This window comes from Calypte anna, chromosome Z, assembly GCF_003957555.1.
Source record: "Calypte anna isolate BGI_N300 chromosome Z, bCalAnn1_v1.p, whole genome shotgun sequence".
NCBI classification, from domain to species: domain Eukaryota; kingdom Metazoa; phylum Chordata; class Aves; order Apodiformes; family Trochilidae; genus Calypte; species Calypte anna.
Genome location: NC_044274.1, coordinates 49,559,452 through 49,581,412, shown reverse-complemented (window position 1 = coordinate 49,581,412; position 21,961 = coordinate 49,559,452). Strand labels below are relative to the sequence as shown.

General features: G+C 38.0%; 1 protein-coding gene across 1 annotated transcript in view; it reads left to right on the top strand.

Moving 5' to 3' along the window:
- Positions 1 to 21,961, top strand: part of ANKRD31 (ankyrin repeat domain 31) — a 62,230-nt gene that overhangs the window by 19,076 nt on the left and 21,193 nt on the right. Inside the window, exons 10-19 of the mRNA XM_030467462.1 lie at positions 1,289 to 1,465; positions 2,669 to 2,811; positions 6,310 to 6,454; positions 8,207 to 8,268; positions 10,504 to 11,041; positions 11,628 to 11,876; positions 16,167 to 16,361; positions 17,968 to 18,110; positions 20,889 to 21,048; positions 21,484 to 21,581. Coding sequence (XP_030323322.1) covers positions 1,289 to 1,465; positions 2,669 to 2,811; positions 6,310 to 6,454; positions 8,207 to 8,268; positions 10,504 to 11,041; positions 11,628 to 11,876; positions 16,167 to 16,361; positions 17,968 to 18,110; positions 20,889 to 21,048; positions 21,484 to 21,581 — 1,910 coding nt within the window. The remainder of the gene's footprint in view (positions 1 to 1,288; positions 1,466 to 2,668; positions 2,812 to 6,309; positions 6,455 to 8,206; positions 8,269 to 10,503; positions 11,042 to 11,627; positions 11,877 to 16,166; positions 16,362 to 17,967; positions 18,111 to 20,888; positions 21,049 to 21,483; positions 21,582 to 21,961) is intronic.

The following is a 21,961-nucleotide window of genomic DNA, read 5'->3' as shown; positions in this document are numbered from 1 at the left end:
ATTGACCGAGTAGTTTCTACTCAAAAAACAAGCTGTAGTACCACAGATGCCTATCAGGACAGCTTCTTTTTAATCCAGTCTGTCAAGTTTACCTCCTTTTTGTATCACTCCTAGCAGTTAAGAATTCTTGATTCATCTTAATTAGGTAATTCACTGAAAAAACCAGTCCCCCCAAAAGTTTTGGTTTAGATCAGCAAGCATTGATTACTTTCCACAAGGTCAGATGCAAGGAAGGTGCTAGGGAAGGCAAGGGAGAGGTGAGGGGAAATAGGTCCTCTTAAAGTGATGAGTTAAATTGAGCTAAGTGTAACATAAAAATATGGCTTGTTCTGTGCTGTTTAATCCTTCCTGAAGTGTTTGGCTAGTTTAGACCAGCTTTGACAAGGGACTGCAGTTTCTTAAAGGATTAAGGTCTTGCAAGGCCAGACAGGTAGAGAAGAGGGACTGTCCATATGTTTGTTCATCCGAGAAAAAAGTCCTGGGGTAAACCCCTATCTATTAGGTTCTAAAAATTGACACAGAGTCAAGAACTTAAGGTTGGGAATTAATCCGAGCTCACAGTGTATCACCATGCACAAAACAGCAGAGACATCAGGCTCTAGAACTATGTGTTTTAGTCATACTTAAAATCTGTGTTCCCAACCTCCAGGTGGAGTTCTAGGGCCAGTGAGCAACATCTGTTACAGCCTGTGGAGAGAAGCAGTGTATACAGCCAGCTGTTCCAAGATTTTTCATTAGTAGGTCAAGTTAATGGCCTAGGCTGTGCATTGTGCTTCCCTGCTGGTGATGCTTTTGGCCTTTCCTTCCTTCCTTTTTTCTTCCCTTCCAGTTTTTCAGAAGAAGCAGTAGCCAGGGTGTTCTTCTCTACAGTATGAAGGGATGCTGGGGTATCACTGCTAGTGAAGTACAGAACATCTCATCTATATAGTAGAAATAACTTCACCCAAGATAAAAACTGTAATAAGTGCATAACGGGAGATAACATTTCTTTTGTAAAACCATAGGGAACATTATTAAAAAGCAAAAAGTCTAAACATAACACACTTTTACAAAGTCATATTCCTGTGTGTTGAATTTCAGTTGAAGTTTTGTTATGGAATTCACTGTGGCATCTTTTGTTGAATAGGATTGTTACTTAACTAGTTATGTGGTTTTTTGAGATATTTATTTCTACTAGACTGAATGAGCATTTTTTCTTCACAAAGCTTATTTATTAACTGTAATGCAAAGTAAAGCCAAAATAAGAGAGGAGAGAGATTTTTCTGTTCACCATAACATTATTTTTCAGGAAGAGAAGCCTTTCGTCAGAATTCTGTACAACCTTGGCGCATTTCACGTTCAGTTGTCAATAGGAGGAATGCTTATGGTGAGACCTTACTGCATAGAGCTGTTGCTCATCAGGATGTAGACTTTGTACAGAACATAATAAAAGTTGGTGGAAAAGTGAACATTCAGGATTATGCTGGTAAGTTTCAATTGTATTAAAATACTATTTTTAAAACAACATGGAGTTACAAGGGCTTCTTAATAAGATAGGCTCTGTGAAATGCAAGTAAAATGTTTTACAGATGCTTCTGTTAAAAAATTAATCTTAAAGCACTGTCAGCTTTAGATAATGAAGCAAACGGTTGAGTTTCAAAAAAAGTTGAGCACTCAGGAACAAAGCCTGTTAGCACAAAAAAATTTAACAACCTGATGCAACACCCATAGATAGACCTAGTTCTATCCAGATATACAATATTCTGGGTTGGGTGCTATATAAGGGGGTCTCAAGAGTTTTGTCTTTCCCATGAAATGAAGATAATTTTGCTTAATGGGAGCAGAATGGTCTTAATAAGCCAATTCACATTTTAATGAATATATTTAGTAGGTGAGTTAGGCCTGAACACCCTTCTGATAATGGAAGATAGTTGATGAGTAAGGCCATCCATCAAAATGGTCTTCTGGTTTCAAAGCTGGGGGATAGGAAGATCCTCTGTCTTTTTCCCATATTTTTCTCACCCTACAAAAAAATGTCACATAATGAATGTTTAAAGAGCTGAGGCAAGGATATATCCAGTTTAAAGGATGTTATATTTTTCCTCAACACCTTATTCATGGGTAGAATTTCCAGAATCTTTCTGTGAATCATGAATCTCTTACCTTGGTTTGTAACACATAGCTTGGAAGGAATATGGAATTTTTGTAAGGATTTTTCATTGGAAATTTGAACCATTCTTTTATAGTTGTGGCAACAGTTTAAAAAGCATTTTTGTTTGTCAGTAAAAACTCCAGGTCTTTACGTTGTCCCTTCTTTAAAAAGTGCCATGAAAAATTACCTTGTTCTTAAGATGGTGTTTACATTTTACATGATATGTAGGTAAAATTTTTGTTTTCTTCCTTCATAACAGAGCTATCAAATCTAAACCTAGTGTTGTTATAGCAGCACCTAGTTCTTCATTAAGTGCAAATGTTGACTAAAGAATGACATCTCTCAACCCTTGAGACATTTTCATGAACATTTCTTCATAAAACATTTTGTAAAATACATCATTTTTTACTTTTTCAGTTTAGCTGTTGTGTGAAACATTTATCAAATAGACAATCTAAGACTGACATAAATTTTTATGAAGTATTTTACTCAAATGTGAAATACAGATTATGGGTTTTTTTTTTTTCTTTATCATAGGCTGGACCGCACTACATATAGCAAGTCTGAAAGGCTGTTACGACATAGCAAATGCCCTTTTGAAAGCAGGAGCTGATGTTAATGCTAGAGGAAATAAACAAGTAACACCATTGCAAGATACAGTTAAAGAAGGCCATTATGAGGTATATTCTAAATTAAACACAAGTTATGGGTTAGGAAGAGAAACTATTGTTGTCAGGTCTGGAAGGTCACATAATGGTATAGACATATGTACTCTTCATTGGGTTAGAAACTGGCTGCAAGGCAGGGCCCACAGATTCTTAGTCAACAGAGTTAAATCCATCTGGTGACCAGTCACCAGTCATGTTCCCCAGGGCTCAGTTTTGGGGCTCGTCATGTTCAGTATCTTCATTAATGATCTAGATGAGAGGATTGAGTGCTTCCTTAGTATTTTGCAAGTTGATCTGCTTGAGGGTAGGAAGGGACTGCAAAGGGATCTGGACAGGCTGGACCAGTGGCCAAGGTCAGTAAAATGAGGTTTCACAAGGACAAGCGTCAGGTCCGGCATTTCAGTCACAACAACCCCAGGCAACATTACAGACATGAGCCAGCAGTGGCTGTAAAGCTGCCAAACACAAAAGGACTTGGGGGTGCTGGCTGATGCCTGGCTGAATATGAGCCAGCAGTGTTCCCAGGTGGCCAAGAAGGCCACCAGCATCCTGGCTTGTACCAGGAATAGTGTGGCCACCAGGAGGAGGGAAAGTGATGGTGCCCCTGTACTCGGCGCTGGTGAGGCTGAACCTTGAGTGCTGTGTTCAGTTCTGGGCCCCTCACTATAAGAAAAACAATGAGGTGCTGGAGTGAGCTCAGAGAAGAGCAGCCAAGCTGGTGAAGGGTCTGGAGAACAATTCCTATAAGGAGAGACAGAGGGAATTAGGAATGTTTAGTTTGGTTAAGAGGCATCTGAGAGGAGACCTCTTGCTCTCTACAACTACCTGAAAGAGGGCTGTAGGGGCGTGGGTGCTGGCCTCTTCTCTCAAGTGAACAATGGTAGAAGTAGAGGAAGTAGCCTGAAGTTGCCCCAGGGGAGGTTTAGAGTGGGTATTAGGAATAATTTCTTTACTGAGAGAGTAGTTAGTCATGGGAAAGGGCTGCCCAGGGAGGCAGTGGAATCACCATTGCTGGAGGTATTTAAAAGCTGTGTAGATGAGGCACTTCAGGACATGTTCTCATGGGTGATACAGATACTGATATATATTTTTTTATTCAGGGGCAGGGGGCCTGTTGACAGTTAGACATGGCAATCTTAGAGGTCTTTTGCAACTGTGGTGATTCTGTGATTCTGTTTTTATGTAATCTTTTTACATGTGGCTGGTCATATTACAGGTAAATTCAGGAGCTTTCAAGTCCTCTCTACCCTGTTTCTATCCAAACCACTCAAAGCTTTACAAGATTTGTCAAAAAGCAAAAAGTAATTGCTTTTCTAAGTGCTTGTGACAATGGCTGAAGTACTGAGGGATAGGTTGCTGCTGTTTATAACTACTGGCTTCACTTCTTTTATAATAGCCTTGCAGAATAATTGGTGATCTGAGTAGTCTTCTGGAGTTTTAATTACTTTTTTTTGTGACATACACATGTGTGTATGGTGTGGAGCTACAGCCATGCACAGACATGTTTTTATAGGCTTATATTTTGTATGGTCTCAAAGAGAAAGTCAATTGAATAGTCAGTGTGAATTAGTTATAAGTTTTATTGCCATGTGCTGTGGTTTCAAAAGCTTGTGTCTGAACTGTGGATCATCTTTGAGTCTGACAATGGTTGCCTCTTCCAGTCTGTTTGTTCATTTTCCTGGAGTGGCCCAAATGTATGTAATGGTTCTGCATGTCTCTTTTAAATGTTTCTGTCTCTAAAAGTGCACATTTACCGTTGTATTTATTTCCAAGATTTTTAGTTTTTTTACTTTTGTCGTGGGGTGTTGTAAGTTTTGTCCCTGAATATTTGTTCCCTTTCCATTTCACAGCTGAGATAAGACTTAATCTTTTGTCTCAAAGCCTCCCTGGAGCAAAGAGGAAGGGTGGTTCTCTTGTTAATCATTTTCTCTGAGACTTGAGCGCCCCAAGCTTGGTTTTCAGTTTGTGAATCACAGGCTCTTATGGGTTCATGGCATATTTTTGAGTTGTCTGAGAGTACCTAAAGCACCACGTCTAGGATTGTGCATGATGGACTCTGCACATCTGCAAGAAGTATTGAGGAATCTTCAACTTAAGTGGTATTCATTTAAGTGATAACTGATCTTAGCTATGTTACTTAGGCCACAACAACATAATTCAGCACAGCTCTGTATGAGTTATGTGAGCTGGTATATCCACAGGGAATGGTACTACACAGTGGTGCTCTATTCAGTCAGGAGCAGCAGTGGTATTACTGTAGAGATCTGTCAGGCTTAGTTTATGTTTTCTCTGTCTAGCTACAAAATAATGATAGTGATACAATAATCTGACTTTTGGAGCAGGATTCATTTGACCAGCTGAATGTCCATCTGAAGTAGCAGTCAAAGTTTCCCTTTGCAGTCACAGGAGTTAAAATGGACAATTGTGACAGTATAGAGTCACAATTTATTTTCTCATAAAGTAGATATTCTAAATAGGTAAGTTGACTCATACCCTAAAACCAGCAGTTATTTTTCACCTATTAAGAGCCATGGAGGGATGAGCCTTACCCTAAATTCTGAAAGGCCTTGGCTTATGGCATCGTGTTAGTAACTGAAGCAAATTTATAAAGCCAAAAATAATAATAGTATAGGATATTGTCAAGGCTTAATGCTGAGCCAGCAATTAAATGAATGACAGATTCTCTCTACTGACTCCTCTCCCTTCCCATGAAGGACAGTGAAAGACAATGACAATCTTATAGTTTGAAAACTAGATTAAACTGTTTTAATGAAACAGTAATGATGAAGAAGAGAGTAATGAAATATACACATCCAATATGGTCTCTCCCTTGCAATAACCCTCAAGTCACCGCTGAGGCTGCAGGGCAGGAGCTAGGAAAGTCCTAGACTATACTCCTATACTCAGTGGCAGGTGGGAACTGGATGCAGGAATGCATGGGATCAAAGGCATAAAGACAGATGGAGTCCTCCCAGGTTGCTGGCTGTGGACAAAATGATCTTGACTCTTGTGATCCTTCAGCTTTCTATGATGCCTCTGAGATGGAATACTTCATCTGGTCAGTTTTGGTTGCCTGTTTGGTCCTTCCCTTACCACAGGAGGATCAGGGGTATGACCCCTCTTCTACCCTTCGAATTCCCATGTGTAAGAATTATAGCAGAACTGAGCAGAGACCTTGGTTCTGCATACCATTCTCCAGCAATAACTATAAACATCAAGTATTACCTGTCCGAGAAGCAGACACTGAAACTTCATGCAGTTAATTTCAGAAATTGCAGTTACTTAGAAGACCTGTCACTGAAAGGTAAAATTACTAAAAAGAAAATGGACTCTGTCCTTACTCAAAGCAGAACATATATATTATCTGGGATAGATAGGAATTATTTGTCATAAGCCTTAGATTTGATTTTAGTTGCCCATGTGGTCTACTACTAGAGAGAAGTCTGTATAAAGAAGAAGTGTGGAAAACTCTGTTGGAAAATAAACAATCTGAAAAACTTACTTTTCTAGATGGCAGAGTTATTACTTTGGTATGGAGCTGATCCCTTACTAAAAAATGAGATGGGAAGGTGTGCACTAGAAGAAGCTTCTAATTCGTCTATGAGGAGACTGCTTAACAGCTACACAGCAAAGTCCAGAAAAGATTCAGTACCAGGTAGAAGATAATTATTCTGACATATCATCACCACTAACTGGAGAAGTTCAGAATATCTCTTGCACTATATTTCATTGATTACTGCTAGTAATTCCATGGGCTTCACTGTCTGATGCCTGAGTAATGCTGAACTCACTTTATGCAGCACAGCTGTGGTACATTGGCAGTGTGAAAGATAATGGTGTCCAGCTTTTTCTTGGGCTGGAGCTACTTCTAAATTTGAAATGAAGATGTGAAGCATAATAGCTGTTGCCCTACATGCCATGGGACATGACTGGGCTTGGTGGTGGTTGAGGTATGGGTTAGCATTAGGGATAAAAGTTTCATTGAAAAGACATGGACCTGTTGAAGGGAGTCCACAGAAAGGCCACAAATATGATCAGAAGGCTGTAACGCCTTTCCAATGAAGACAGTCTGAGAGTTGGCATTGTTCAGTGTGGAGGAGACCTTTTTGCATCCTTTCAGTATTTAAAAAGGGACTGTAAGAAAGATGAGGATGAATGTTTTAGTAGGTCCTGTAACAACTGGACAAGGCATAATGGTTTCAAACTGAAAGAAGATAGATTCAGTCTAGATGTAAGGAAGAATGTTTTTTACTATGAAGGTGCTGAAGCACTGAAAGAGGTTGCCCAGAGAGGTGGTAGATGTCCTTTCCCTGGAAACACTTACGGTCAGGTGGATGGGGCACTGTACAATGTGATTTAGTGGAAGATGTGTCTGTCTGCACGTTGCAGGGAGGTTGGACTGGATGATGTTTAAAAGTTCCTTCCCACTCAAAAATACTGTGATTCTTTGATACTATGTTCTATGATTCTTTTAAGTTTAGTGTCAGGGCAGTAGGAGTAGGCCAGAGCTACTGACTTCAGATGTGACTGAAACCAGCATTAGTGTTACTGTAAGAGAGTAGCCTGACAGGGACTGCTGTGTTAGGGAGGTGCCATGACCAGAGGTTAGGGCTGCAGCCACCAAAGATCATCTGGATATTCAAGCCTTACAAAGATTAGTGAGCTAAATATATGTTCAGAATTATGGTTTGGACTAGGATTTGGCTTAATCAGTGCTCAATAGCTGGGCCATTTGGCCCAATTTTAGCACTAAAGCTGTCAGGATCCAGTCAGAATCATGTATAAAGTTGCATGAATTAAGTAAGTATATAAATATCTAGGGCAAGGTTTTAGTAGCTGCTATACTCATTTTATGCCAATTTCTCAGCACAAAAAGCTAGAAAGCTAAAGCAAAGCACCAACAAGGCACTGAATTGGTGCTGGGCAATATTCCTGCTTATTTTTACAGCAATGACATGACCTCCTTTCCTTGCCTGAATGTGCTATACAGGAAAAGATGTAATCTAGGCTATTAGCCCACCATCACTGTCTTCAGAATGGTCTTTTGGGGATCAGGAAAGCTTATTAGAACTTAGGGAAATGTAGCAGCTCCTCTAAGTTTCAAAAATTGCTCAAATCACTAACCGTCAAAAAATTTTGGAAGTATAATACTTTACTCTCACTTGTCCTGGTTTGTACAAGGTGTCATCTGCACCAAGTAACAGACTTCAAGATTTTAATATGTTTTTTAATATATTGATATGCTCTCGATCGTTATAGAACACCTTATGCCTTGATAGTTTTTCTGGGTAGCTAAATGTGGTAAGTACTGTCACACACAAGATTGTGGACCAAGATGCTGTACGTGCAAAGCAAAAAATAACAGTGTCTTTTCAATTCTGGTTTTTTTCTTTCATTTTCATTTCAGGTGGAGATGATTCAAAGAATATGAACAGTACTCAAAGTGCAGAGGATACAAATCTGCACCAGGTACATCTTCACAAAGAATCCTGCTCAGCTAAGGGTTTGCTAGGAGTCTTCAGTAAACTGTAGCAGACAACTATTTTTGAAATGTGTTTTAAAACCTGAATGTTCCTGCCCAGCAGGAACTGAAACAGTGATACTCAAATGTTTTGCCAGTTATTTTGTCAGGCAGTTGCTGAGGCTAACTGCTGCTGCTTGGGTAAGTTGCAGCCTCATGAAGGTGAAAGACAGAGGCAATCAGGTCTCTGTCATGGACAGTGGTTCTGTCCGAGTTTGTGCAAGTCCAGAGATAATTTACAACAAGTATGGTACATCAGTGCCTCCTTGTACTTGCAGAAACCTGACTGATACTGCAAGGTGTTGCCTGGCTTGTAGCAGTAGGATAGCTGTCTCTTGCCTCTGTGTGGTATGCTGTGTTGAGTTTCAGCAGGAGGGGGTTATAGAGCCACTCTCTTGCACAGAGGTTGCACAATTATGCCATGAGACCTCATTAAAATGTGGGAGCTAGTGCCTCATGTGAAGACAAGACACTGTGGGTCATAGTTTGTTTGCATATACCACAAGACCTTTTAGTATAAAAAGCTTAACTCTTCCCCCCTCTTGTTTTCTCTTCTCTGAGGAATGATAGCTGGCCCTATCTGAAACATACTGCACTGTGCACAGATAACTTTATTCTTGCTTCTTGAAGTTTTATGTGGTTATGATAACTCTCCATGTTCCTCACCATTCTGCCTGCAGTCTACAGTGTCCTTAGAAATGTCCTGCTGTTGAAATGTTCATAGTGTATAGTCTTAAATTATACTTTAAACTATTAGCTGATTTGATGAAAGATATTCTCCAAGTGGAAGGTGGTGTAAACATTTAATTAGGAAAACATAATACTGTGGCTGTGTGATTGATTCCAATGGTTGTGTGAATTGTAGTTTTTGTTCTGGATTTATCTCCAGACATAATGTAACCAACAGGACAATTCTAGTTGGTCTCTAGCTTTTGGAGAAATTTTGTTGTGAGAATGCCATGAGTTAATTCTGTGTGCAGATTCTGGTTGCCTGGAATCATTGCAGGCAGGTTTGCCAGAAATTTAATTGGAGCATTTGTATATGACCACAAGAGCAATATCATTTTCATTATTTTAAGGCAGAGCATCAATTCAAAACCAGTTCAGTTTTCATAGAAAAATAAAAGTATAAAACACTTCAGTAATATTTATCATTGGATTTGACCCAATAATTTTTACACTTTTATACACATATTTCTTCTTTGATTTCTTTGTCCTGCTGTCTTAAGAAAGCTTCAGAAGCAGAGAAAATGTTAATTTTTGTAACAGCACAGTTTTCTTTTAGTATATAATAAAACTATCAGAAAATGAAATTACGTATGTGACTTGCTTTGTAGATAGAATTAAACGCAGATGCCACAGTTCAGCATGATAGTACTGAAGCATGAAATGAGGTTTTGATAAAATGAGCAAAGCAGAAAAACTAATTTGGTGAAATAAAAAAAAAATCTTCAGGGTTCTGAGGGTGGAAAACTGCATGAAAAAAAAGTTCAATAAAAGACATCGATCTGCTGTTCTGACAGCAGAGGCTACAGCTGACAGTAAAACTGTTCAGAAATAGTGTCTCATGTTAGATAGACTTCATGTTCAGGTTGTCTTGCAAACCAAGAACAGTTAAATCACAAAAACATTTCCCTGATGCTGGGGCTAGTGAAATGAGCCATGCTGTTGCTCTTTCCAGTAATAATTGTTGCATCTCAGTGAATGCTGTAGGAAGACTGAGCTACATGAGTTCAACAGTGTTAAGAGTGAAGATATATTTACAGCAGAAAAGGGCAGAACTAGTGAAAGATCAGGAACTTTTGCTGTAATGGGGGAAGGATATTACCAGTTTGCATTGCCCCTCGTCAGTGGCTTCTGGAGAGAAAGTGTCTGCACAGTACCATCAGATTGCTGTTTTAACAGAATTTATTCTTAGTCAATACTTACTTGCTTTGAGTTCCTGTCACACTGTTTCTGTTTTAAAGTTAAAATAGGAAGACAGAAGTTATGACAACAATCATCATAGTCTCAAACAGAGTAACAGTAGTAGTTTGAGTAGCAGGAATCTAATTACTGGTATCAGCATACCTTCAGAACTAATAATTTCTTTGCAAAACTTGATAAATCTGGTTAATGTTGGTAGCAACAAAATTGATGGAGAGGTTGGAATTTTAAAGCTCACTTTACCTTTGTTTGAACAGATTTCCTTACAGACAAATGAGTCAGAGCCAGTGTGTGCAAATCTGACTGATTCAGACAGCAGGAACATATCACAACAGAGGATTGTAAATGAGGTGCAAAACATTTATACTAATAAATCAGAAGATGGAACAAGCTGCAATGAACACACTCTTCAAGAAAATCCGGAAACATTGTTAGCTCAAGCAGCTACTGATGGAGAAACTGTTTCTAGAAGTCCTTTTAATTCTACCAGTGGAACACTAAGCACCACTGAACAAAAGGCTCCACAACCAGAGAATGGAAGGAAGATCCTGCTTAATGCAGAAGAAAGTGTTGAAGGGTATCACTTAGAAACTGAAAATGTTGCTAGTTTAGAGATTGAGCCTGTAGCTTTACAACTCCATGAGAAAGACACACTTCCAATTAGACAAAAGAGAGATGATCTTCAGGAGACCAACTCAAAAGCAGATCTGTCTTCTGGTGTTAATGCAGCCAGGATATCTCCTTGTTCATTTCAGATTGTGGAAACTGTGCAGAAAGAAACCACTCAGAAAACAGGTGCCATGTTTTGTTTGAAAATAATTATTTTATGATTTTTTTAAAGTGCTCTGTGAATTTTATTTAAAAACTCAGCTGTGAATCCTCTGAGAATTTATTTTGCCATAAATAAATAGAAAACACATAAAATGTGTTTTGGTACAGTTTGGTATGCCAGATTAGCTACTTAGCCATTTTTTGCTAAGGGCCTGTTTTATGCCTGCTTTATGGAGTGGTTTTAGGGCCTCTTTTATGTCCAAGTCACTATTGTATTTTCCAAAATGTGACCACAATGATCATTACAATAATTAGAATGGAATTCTGAGTACCTTGTTTCTTTAAATACATAAGAATCAATGAAAGTCATTTTCACAAAAGAATCTTCAAATTATTTTGGATGCAGTCTCAGTACACTAACATGCAGTGAATAGTAGATAAAGGATTTATTATGTTAAATTATTTTCAAAAATTGAGTGAGTTACTGCAGGTATATATTAACCTAGACTAGGTGATCATTTTGACATTCATTTTAATATGAGCTATAATTTCTGAAATTTATTAGTATTATGCTATAAATACTTGAAATCTTCTTTTTTCAAACCAGCAGATGAAGGAGTGTTTGCTGGAGAAAGTGGAACAGAAGGCACTGGAAAAAACGGCAAAGAAGGAATTGCAAAGACCAATGTGCTTTCACAGTTTACTGAAACAGAAGAGCTTCAAAGTAAAAGAGTGAGATTAGACCATCAGGAAACAAGCCAAAAGGCAGCCTCATACCCCAGTGGCAACAAAACCAAGCTTTTGTCTAAACCATCAGAATTCAGTCAAACATCAGAACAGCAAACATCCAAGAAATCAGGTGAAAAGTTAATAATATTATATAAAAACAGTGAAATCTTTTCCAGACATGCATAAAGAGTCTTTTTTATAATACATGAGGGAGAGTTTGGAAAAATACATATAGCATGTTGAGCAGATCCTCTGGTGAGTTTCATATTTCTAGAATTTCTCTGCTCCATTTCACAGACTGTTTGTACTCTGTTTTGTTCATGTTACATTCATCAGTCTGTCGTCATTATGATGATGGGGCAATGCAGAATCATAACCGAGAGCTTAAAATAAAACTTAATTGATCCTTAGTTAACCATGGTATGGAACTGATAGTTTAAAATAACACCACATTGGCCTTCAGTTAATATTTTACATGTCATAGATCAAAAAAAACCTGGCTGTCCTTACACTTGGCACACGTATGTCCACTTAGATTTTCTAAACTGTGTCCTTGTCAGGCACAAATCAGCATAGGCTCGATTTTATTGGTACATTTGCTATTAACTGAAGTAAAGAAACAATATGAGCATAAAGTGTCCCTCTGACACTTTATTTTCTTTATTTATTTTCTTTTTTAATTTTTATTTTATTTTATTATTTTATTTTGACACTTTTCTGCCTGCACATACAGCTTTCTGTTCAGTATTTTTATCTTCTCTCTAAGACTTGCATTTATCTTGTATTCTTACTAATAGAATAGAGCTCTGGTCCAACTGATTAGTTGTCATAACTCATAAGTATTTTTCACTTAATTGCTTTTTTTATTAAAGCTGGCAGTTATCTTGAGTACTGTGTTTCTTTCTGGACAAAGAGAACCATGGCACTCAAGATGTACTAAAACCAAAACCTGTATCTCAGATGGGATCCTTGCTCTCTTGAAACTTTAAATGTAATATTTGGACCACTGAATCATAAATGTTAATCCTCGCATCATTTAACATTCTTAACTTGTGTTGAAATGAAAATAACTATATCATTAGATGATAGGGATTTCTTGTGGAGTTTTGCTTTGATATGAAATACAGCATTTGTCTTTTCTGATTGTCTTAAATAATTTTTAAATTTCTCTCTGACATGTAATAACTTAGGAATGATTTTTTCTGGTGTTCATAGATTTTAAAGCACTGGATTCTTAGGACCTTAGATGTCTGTGACTATTTCTTTGCATTTTTTCATTTGCCACAGCAGTTTTCTGCAACTCCTTATTTATATTTGCTACCATTCACTGCTGATTTTTTCATTTCTTGTTTATTTTGGTTTCTAATTCCTTACATAAGCTACATTAGTTTTTGAATCAGTAAAACTTTTAATCTTGAGTGTGGAATATATTGTGAGATACTTCCTTCCCATTGTTCTTCTGCTGACATTTTTTCCTCAAACTTTTCTGTTCATAGTTTGTCCAACTCCCTTTCAAATAACTACCATCTCAGTGTAAATGTATGCTTTGTATGTACGTAGGAAAAGGTGGGGCTTTTTCTGTAATGGTTTATAGACGTATCTGTGAATGCACTTGTATTTATGTGTGGTCATAACATTTGATTTCTTTTTTCCAAGTGTGTGCAGCATAAATTTTAGTTTCTTCCTTGGACTTCAGTTATGTGTTGCTGGGATCAAACTCCGGTCAGACTGGATGCTAGTATTACATACATTGTATATATTTTTAAAACTGATGAGATTCATCTATTGTTCATCTCCTACATCTTAAGTGCTTTTATAACAAGTGTATGTAGCAGCAGTATGCTTAAGATAAAATGTATAACAAATATACATGCCCACGAAGACTTACACACATGCACAAAAGGGACAAATACATCTATCAACATACTACAACATCACTATCAACATACTCATTCATTTCACTGTTTTTTTTTTTTTTTCTTTGTACCCTTTTTCTGTCTGGACACTTCATCTAGATGCTCTCTGGTCCTGTAAATTCAGTTCAGGAGTGAACAGCAAATCTCTGCCATGTGCTGTAACATGCTAAAATGCATTCAGTCTGAAGTTCCTGCCGATCCTTTTCTCTCATAGTCACAGTTGTCTTCTCCTCTTCTGCCTTCGGCTGTACTGAATACAACATCCTCTTCCAGTCTCAAGTGATTGCTACTTTTCAGCCCACCCTATGTACATGTTCTCTTGACTTTCTGGACTGCAAGCTAATGTTTTCTTTTGGAAACTGACAGGAAAAATGTCTTGTTACTACTCTCCAGTACTGGACAGTGGCAATACATAGCTTTTCTATCTTCAAATTGGTTCCTCCTGTTGTAGAAATCCCTTTTTGCTTCATTCTGGAAAAAAAAAATCTCTTGCATGATTGTTATGTGTGATAATCCACTGATATTTAGTAGAAGAATAAAAACTGAGCACAGGAATCATTCCTTTCCCTATAGATGCCCTTTTTTTGTAGCTTCTGTATTCCTGCTTAATCTTTTTAATAAGGTCTATGTGCATTACTAGATTTTTTTTTTCCTTTACATTTTTTGCTTCCATTTAAATACAACAGTGATTTAAAAAACAAAACAAAACAAAACCTTTATGCCAAGTACATGTCTTACATTTTGGTTTTCTCTGGAATAGCATTCAACAGATTACTTTTGCCCCCAGTAGATTGAGGTAATATTTTATTCATCTTAAATTTAACTACTTCCTTCATCCCAGGAGAATGTTGCTGTTTGACAGTCAGTGTGAGGAAGTGTATAGGCCTTCATACAGTTGAAGGCATTAATAGCTTTGGAGACTGGGACAATGACATTGAGATTGCAGCAGAAGAAAGTGGAAGATGGGGTAATGTTTTCTGATTTGAGGGGCTTTAAGATTTTTTGCTGTCTCATGCCTCTTCGTCATTAACAGGCTTTTGTGTTTCATCTCATTGTTCCTGTGTCCCAGTGGTCTTCCTTACATTTTTCTATTCTTGAATAAAAACCTTTTATTCCTAACTGACATTGTGTCACTTTCATCTGCATTCAGTCAATCAAGAGGCTTGCAGTATTCTTATTTTACTTATACAGAAGGAGGGTACAGACAGCTTGCTTCTTTTCTTGTATTTCCATCTGTGTAAAGAATTACTTATAGATCAATGCTGAAGTATTCAAATTTCTTTCTGAAGGAAGATATCCTTGAAGTTGTTGAGGTATGGCAGCCTCCTCTATTCTGTTTGTTATCTCTCTGTTTTATCTTTGTGTGCAGACTGAATGTTGTATTTGCCAAGTTCCTGATCTTCCCTGCTTGTGACCCACCTGGCAATGCATTTCATGGAGAAACAGTATTTTGTGATTATCATACCAGTGTCCCATTATGCTTTTGAAAATGTCTCATAACAATCATGAACAAAATTGTTGTGCATGACAACTTAACTGGAAAACTTTGCAATTATTTCTATTCACTTGCAGCTGATATTTCTAAGGGTCATTAGCTTAATGGGCTGTTGTGTGGGTGCTTTTTTTTTTCTCCCACATCTCTAAAGAGTCCCTAGGACATTCTCCAGTGAATCAAAGGAGAAGAAAAGGAAGAACCAGAGAAGAGATGATTGCTTTGGGAGTTGAGACCCAAAAGCTTTTAGACAAAACACAATACATTATTTTACAGAAAAGTAGGTCTCAGATTGGAGGAGTATTTCAATAGTGTGACCTACCTCTAGAATCTCTCATTTTAAAAAGAAACTCTTTAGCTATCCTCATTGCCAGTGTGCTCTGGGCAGAGCACCACCAATGCACAAAAGGCCACCTGAATTCTTTCTGACAGAACATCCCTACAGTGAGCTCCATGCTGCTGCAATCTGGCAGTAGCAGTGCCTGAGCAAGCTAGTTTAAAGATTTATCAGATTTGTCATCAATCTACAGAATTTTTTTCACATCACAGCTGTAAAAATACCTTACGTAGAAGCCCATTTCTTCCCTGGTACAGAGTTGGGAGTGGAAAAGAAGTGATGGTCAACTCTTCACTTTTACAGTTTTAATACCTTTATGTCTGTACTTTATATATTAATATACATGCCTGGTAGCTTGGAAGCAGTCCACAGAGTAATGTAACATACTCCCTACCTCTGTGCAGTATAAAATTTCAACCTTGTTGCCTTTTTTGTAGGTCTCTAATCCATTGTACACTTGTTAAGTAATCTAGATTTGAATGCAGAGTTTGTTTTTTACCTGTGCTATTACACTGTACGTTTTAACCTTTACATGTAGCCAAATAATGTTGCTGAATAATTAAGGCAACAGTATTGCACACTTTTACATTAATTGAAATATGTTGTGCAGCTTAGTTTTTTGTTTAGAATTAAATATTTTTTGTGGTTCCTAATGAACATCAATTATGTGTTTAGAATCCTCCCTGCCTGCCACAAAAAAAGATGTAATTTTGCTTGGTACCTGTACTACAGGAGCTGAGAGAAGAGTGAGAACTAAGAGAAATGCAAAAGGGGAGACTGCACTGCATATTGCTGCTGGGAGAGGAAATCTGCCTTTGGTGAAAAGTCTAATATCATCTGGTGTTTGTGTCAATGATCAGGACTATGCAGGTTTGAAAATTACTCCCTATGGCCTTGTTTTATAATATAATGTATACAATTTATAGTAGATATTTTTAACGTAATTTGTGTAGTTTTAATATAGTTACGGATTTTTGATTTATGATGTAATTGTGAGGAGAAAAGTAAGTCACTCAACTAGTACAAGTCCCAGGGCTTTGTGTATCAGCACCCTTTTTCTCAGCAGAGGCACTGATTGGGTCTTGCCTCTCTGCTGAAAAGCATGTTTTTAGACATATGGATGAAAATTGAACTTGAAAGATCAAGGGAAAACTTAAACTGCATGAATACATACATGTATGAAGCACATTCACACACAGGAAATGGGGGCAATCAGATTACAAGGGTATTTTTCTCTTTTTCCTACCTAAATGTATAATGCATTTCTGTTTTTATAGAACCAGAATGGATGGTGTTCTATTATTAATGCCTGGCACATTTGATATTATAAAATGTGATTGGAAATCAGACTATTAATATTATGCTTCTGAGTTTTTAGAGTCTTTCTACTCTGTTGTTTCATTTCTTTTATTATTTTTAGTAGTGTATTAGAAAAGGAAACTTTTTTTTGTTAATATTTGATATATTTTTCTCTAAAGTAAAATGAGTTACATAGAAAGTATTTTATCTTGTGTTATGGTAGCAATGCAAGGACCCAGAGAGTGGGTGTTCAGGACCCTAAGGGATCCAGGGGGCAGAAGAGCGAGGGTTCAGTATTCCCTCCCAGTTGCTTCCTCTATAAAAGTCAGGAGGGTGGGAAACCTCCCCCCTCCTCCTCCCTTCTTCCATGCTGCTTCACTGTGCTCAGAGGTCTTGGAGAGAGTCTCTGGCCCTTTGTCATCAGCTTGTCACATGCCCTACAGGATCTGAATCCAGTGGGTGCTGCTGGGAAGAGCCCTGGCCCCTTTTTCTGTTTTGCCAGTGCTGCAAGGGACTTTGGACACCGTATCAGTGAGATTTTATACATCCTGGAATCATGGAGTGTCAGGTTGGAAGGGACCTCAAGGATCATCTATCTGGTCCAACCCTTATAATATTATTGTTTATATGACATGTCTCAGCACCCTGTTGAGCTGAGACTTGAAAACTTTCCAAAGTGGGGGAATCCACCAGTCCCCCTTGGAGACCATTCCAATGTCTGATTGTTCTCATAGTGAAAAATTTTCCTCATGTTCAAATGGAGTCTCTCCAGGTGCAACCTATATGTTTACATTTACATTTACATTTATATTTACATTTACATTTACATTTAATATATTTTTATATATATTTGTTCCTTATCCCACATGTTAGTCCCTCCCCTGTTCCAGTAAACCTGTTGAAATTTTAACTTCCAACCTTTAAGTCTCTTATTCCCCTTTTATCTTCCCTTGTGAGAAAGGAGATGGGTAACAGAGCTGTTCTGTTCTCTGGGTTTTTGTTTACCCTGACCAGTAAACCAAGATACCTTGACATTTTAAGATGGTTGTTTGTATGAGACTTACCTTAAAGTGAGTAGTCTGTTGCTTATAGTACAGCAAAATTTATATTCACTAATTACTGATCTTTGTGGGTCTTTCCAAATCAGATGCCTACTGTATGTGTCATCTTTTATTAGGTTGGACAGCAATTCATGAAGCAGCCAATAAGGGATTTACTGAAGTGATCACTGAATTATTGAAAGCTGGTGCTAACGTTAACAGCAGAAGTCTGGATGGTATTTTGCCAATACATGATGCTGTTTCTGGCAATTATTTGGAGGTACATTTTTCTTCCAACACTATAGTTCCTGAGCCTGATTTCCAGCAGAGTGTCAGCAAAGCAAAATCCTGGTTTAACTAAGGGAAGTTGAAATTATGAATAAAATTTTAGTGTAGAATTGCATTTATTGCAGAAAAGTATTCAAAGCTATCAACATTAGATAAAAAAATATTTTTCAAGAGTGACAGTTGATATTGTAAAATTAGTTGAGTTTTTCAGTTCAATGGACAAACCAGAAAAGTTCAGAAGCTCCTCATGGGTCTCTCCTACCTATTGGGCTTTTAAAAAATAATACTAAAGTAGAGCATTCTCTATTTAACTATCTTGTCCAACCCCGCTGTGAGATGGGACATTTTTCACTAGGTGATATTGTCAAAAGCCCTGTACAACCTGCCTTTGAACACTTTGAGTGGTGGAACATCCACAACTTCTCTGGGCATCCACAACTTCCTGTGTCTCACATTCTTATTGTAAAAAATTTCTTTTTTTAAAAAGAAAAAACCCTGGACTTGGTGTTCAAAAATCAACCATTTTTTTTCATCAACTGGTTCCTTCCAACCCGAACCATACTACAGTTCCATGGTACAGAACAGAATAGAAGATTTGCAGTTGGAAGAAACCTACATCCAGTCCAGCTGCCTAACCAGTTCAGGGCTGACCAGAAGTTAAAGTGTGCTGTTAAGGCTATTGTATAAATGCCTCTTAAACACTGACAGGCTTGGGGCATTGACCACCTCTCCAGGAAGCCTGTTTCAGTGTTCAGCCACCATCTTGGAAAAGAAATACTTCCTAGTGTCCACTTGGAGTCTCCTATGGCACAGCTTTGGACATTCTCATGTGTCCTGGGTCCCAGGGAGAAAAGATCAGCACCTCCCTCTCCAAGAAGTGGTAGAAAGCAATGAGGTTGCCTTTCAGCCTTCTGTTCTCCAAATGAAAGAAACCCAGAGTCTTTAGCTGCTCCTCATGCCTTCCAGCCCTTTCACCAGCTTTGCTGTCCTCCTCTTTATGCTTTCAAGGGTCTTCAAACCCTTTTCAAACTGTGAGGCCCAGAACTGCACACAAATAAGTAGAATGTTATTTTGGCACAATGAGTTCCAGGGAAGTGAGCATAAAAATGGAATGCCAGGTTGACTCAAACATACCACTTCTGTTCCTGTCAAAAGAGCTAGTATGTCATCAAATTTATCTTTTCTGTAAATAAACTTAGCAGCATGATTTCACAGGTCTCATGCTGAACTATGAGTAGAGGGACCTGGACAGACTGGAGAGTTGGGCTGATTCCAACGGGATGAGGTTTAACACGGCCAAGTGCCGGGTCCTGCACTTTGGCCACAACAACCCCATGCAGCGCTACAGGCTGGGGACAGAGTGGTTGGAGAGCAGCCAGGCAGAAAAGGACCTGGGAGTCTGGATCGACAAGAAGCTGAACATAAGCCAGCAGTGTGCCCAGGTGGCCAAGAAAGCCAATGGCATCCTGGCCTGTATCCGGAACAGCATTGCCAGCAGGTCCAAGGAAGTGATTCTGCCCCTGTACTCAGCCCTCGTGAGGCCACACCTTGAGTACTGTGTCCAGTTCTGGGCCCCCCAGTTCAGGAAGGATATCGAGGTTCTGGAGCAGGTCCAAAGAAGGGCAACCAGGCTGGTGAAGGGACTCGAGCATAGACCCTATGAGGAGAGGCTGAGAGAACTGGGGTTGTTCAGCCTAAAGAAGAGGCGGCTCAGGGGAGACCTCATCGCTCTCTACAACTACCTGAAAGGAGGCTGTAGCCAGGTGGGGGTTGGGCTCTTTTACCAAACAACTTTCAACAAGACAAGAGGGCATGGACTTAAGTTGTGCCAGGGGAAGTTTAGGTTAGATATTAGAAAGAATTTCTTTACGGAAAGAGTGATCCGTCATTGGAATGGGCTGCCCAGGGAAGTGGTGGATTCTCCGTCCCTGGAGATATTTAAAAAAATACTGGATGTGGTACTCAGTGCCATGGTCTAGCAACCGCAACGGTGGTTCAAGGGTTGGACTCGATGATCTCTGAGGTCCCTTCCAACCCAGCCAATTCTATGATTCTATGAGTAGGGTTCTTGAAAACAGGTAAGCTGTCATGTCAGTATTGTGGGGAAAAAACAAAGGAGAAGATTCTCAACTTCTGTAGAGTATTCTGATACTTTCTCATACTTAACAGCACTCTGAATGGAAGAAGGAAATAAAAATGCTAAAGATGAGATATCATACCTATGAAAATTCTTTACCATCCAAGCTCTGACCTTGTTAACACTTTCATGTGATCTGAATTTTAGGGGATACATGATTCTGCTGCTGCCATAAAACTCATTTACATATTTTACAATTAAGCAGACATGAAAATTGTTTTGCAATTAGGGAAAAAATCATGAGTGTATTTAAGAAAAAATAAATCACTCTTAAATTCTTAAAGAAAAAAACTTGCCTTAATTTGTGCACTTTGGTCTTACTACAGTTGACCGGTTCCTTTTTATTTAGGTAAATGAGGTTTTATAATTGCTTTCTATAACAATACTATGAAGATGGTAGGTTTAATGACACATGAATTTATTGTCTATTTTTATGGAAAAATTAGAAGTGTAAGATTAAAATCTGTTTATGATAGTCAGTGAAACTTATTTATTTAATGGGGATTGCAAGTCTCACGGATTTTAGAGTATCTTACTTGTACCTTTATTTCTTGTGATTTATAATAGATAAAACAGTTGTATTCTAAGTGCACAACAAGAATTGTCACAAGTAATAATAATAATATATATTAGGCAGTCAGGATTCTACTACAGCATGGAGCAAATCCCCTTGAGAGGGATGCTTCTGGGAAAAGTGCTTTGGATGAAGCATGTAATGATGAAATGAAAGAACTTCTGAAGTCTTACAGTGCTGGGGAGTCTGTACTTCCTGTTGAGACTACTCAAATTGGAGGTATGTTGGTTTCATAATGGAAATCATAGGGTTGCCCTGTATTCTTAAGGAAAAATTATCCATTAGAATGCTGCTGATCTGCAGAGCTGCACATTGCCTGGCACTGATATTTTTAACTGCAGTAAGTACTTAGTTTTTTTAATATATTCATTTTCTAGAGAGAATGAAGTATAAGGATATATTTGGCTCTTCAGATTTTTTGTTGCTATCTATATTTCTGTTTCATATTTATGTCGTTAGCCATATTTATTTATGGAAGTGGTAGCTTTAAATACTTTGTTATGCTACCTGAATTTTATTTCATTTGCATATATGAAATACTTTTTTATTATATGACCTGCTATCACAGTTTTGTAACCTGTTTTAGCTAATCTAACCTAGTAGGCTTCTGCAAATATAATTTTAAGTTTGCTTTATTTTTTCTTAATTGTGGAGAGAGGAGATATCCTTCTAGGTCAAGAAGATCAAAATGTTATAGTGATTACCCTAACAAGGATGATACAGCTTTGGAGCCACAACATGAGAAATATGGTGTGGTAAGTATAGATAACGGATTTTTATTAAACTGCTTTATAGTGTAGTTCTGCATAGTGTTATTTTCTGAGTAACATTAAAATGTCATTTAACTAATTAACCCTTTAGAAGGTATGTAACAATCATGCAGAAGCTTATGCTATATCAGATGTGGTTTAGAGTATATGAGTGCGTATACTGTCACTTCTTTGCTCATGATTTCTGGGCACTTACACTTATTATGTAAACAGTAGACAATATTTATACATTCCTTATTGCCTAGATGAATAGAAATGAGGTCAGCAATTTTGAGGCTTTTAGTCACATCTGCAGAATAGCTCTTTGTAATACAGAGTAATGATTTTTCTTCATGGTAATGAAGGTATTAGAAATTACTTAA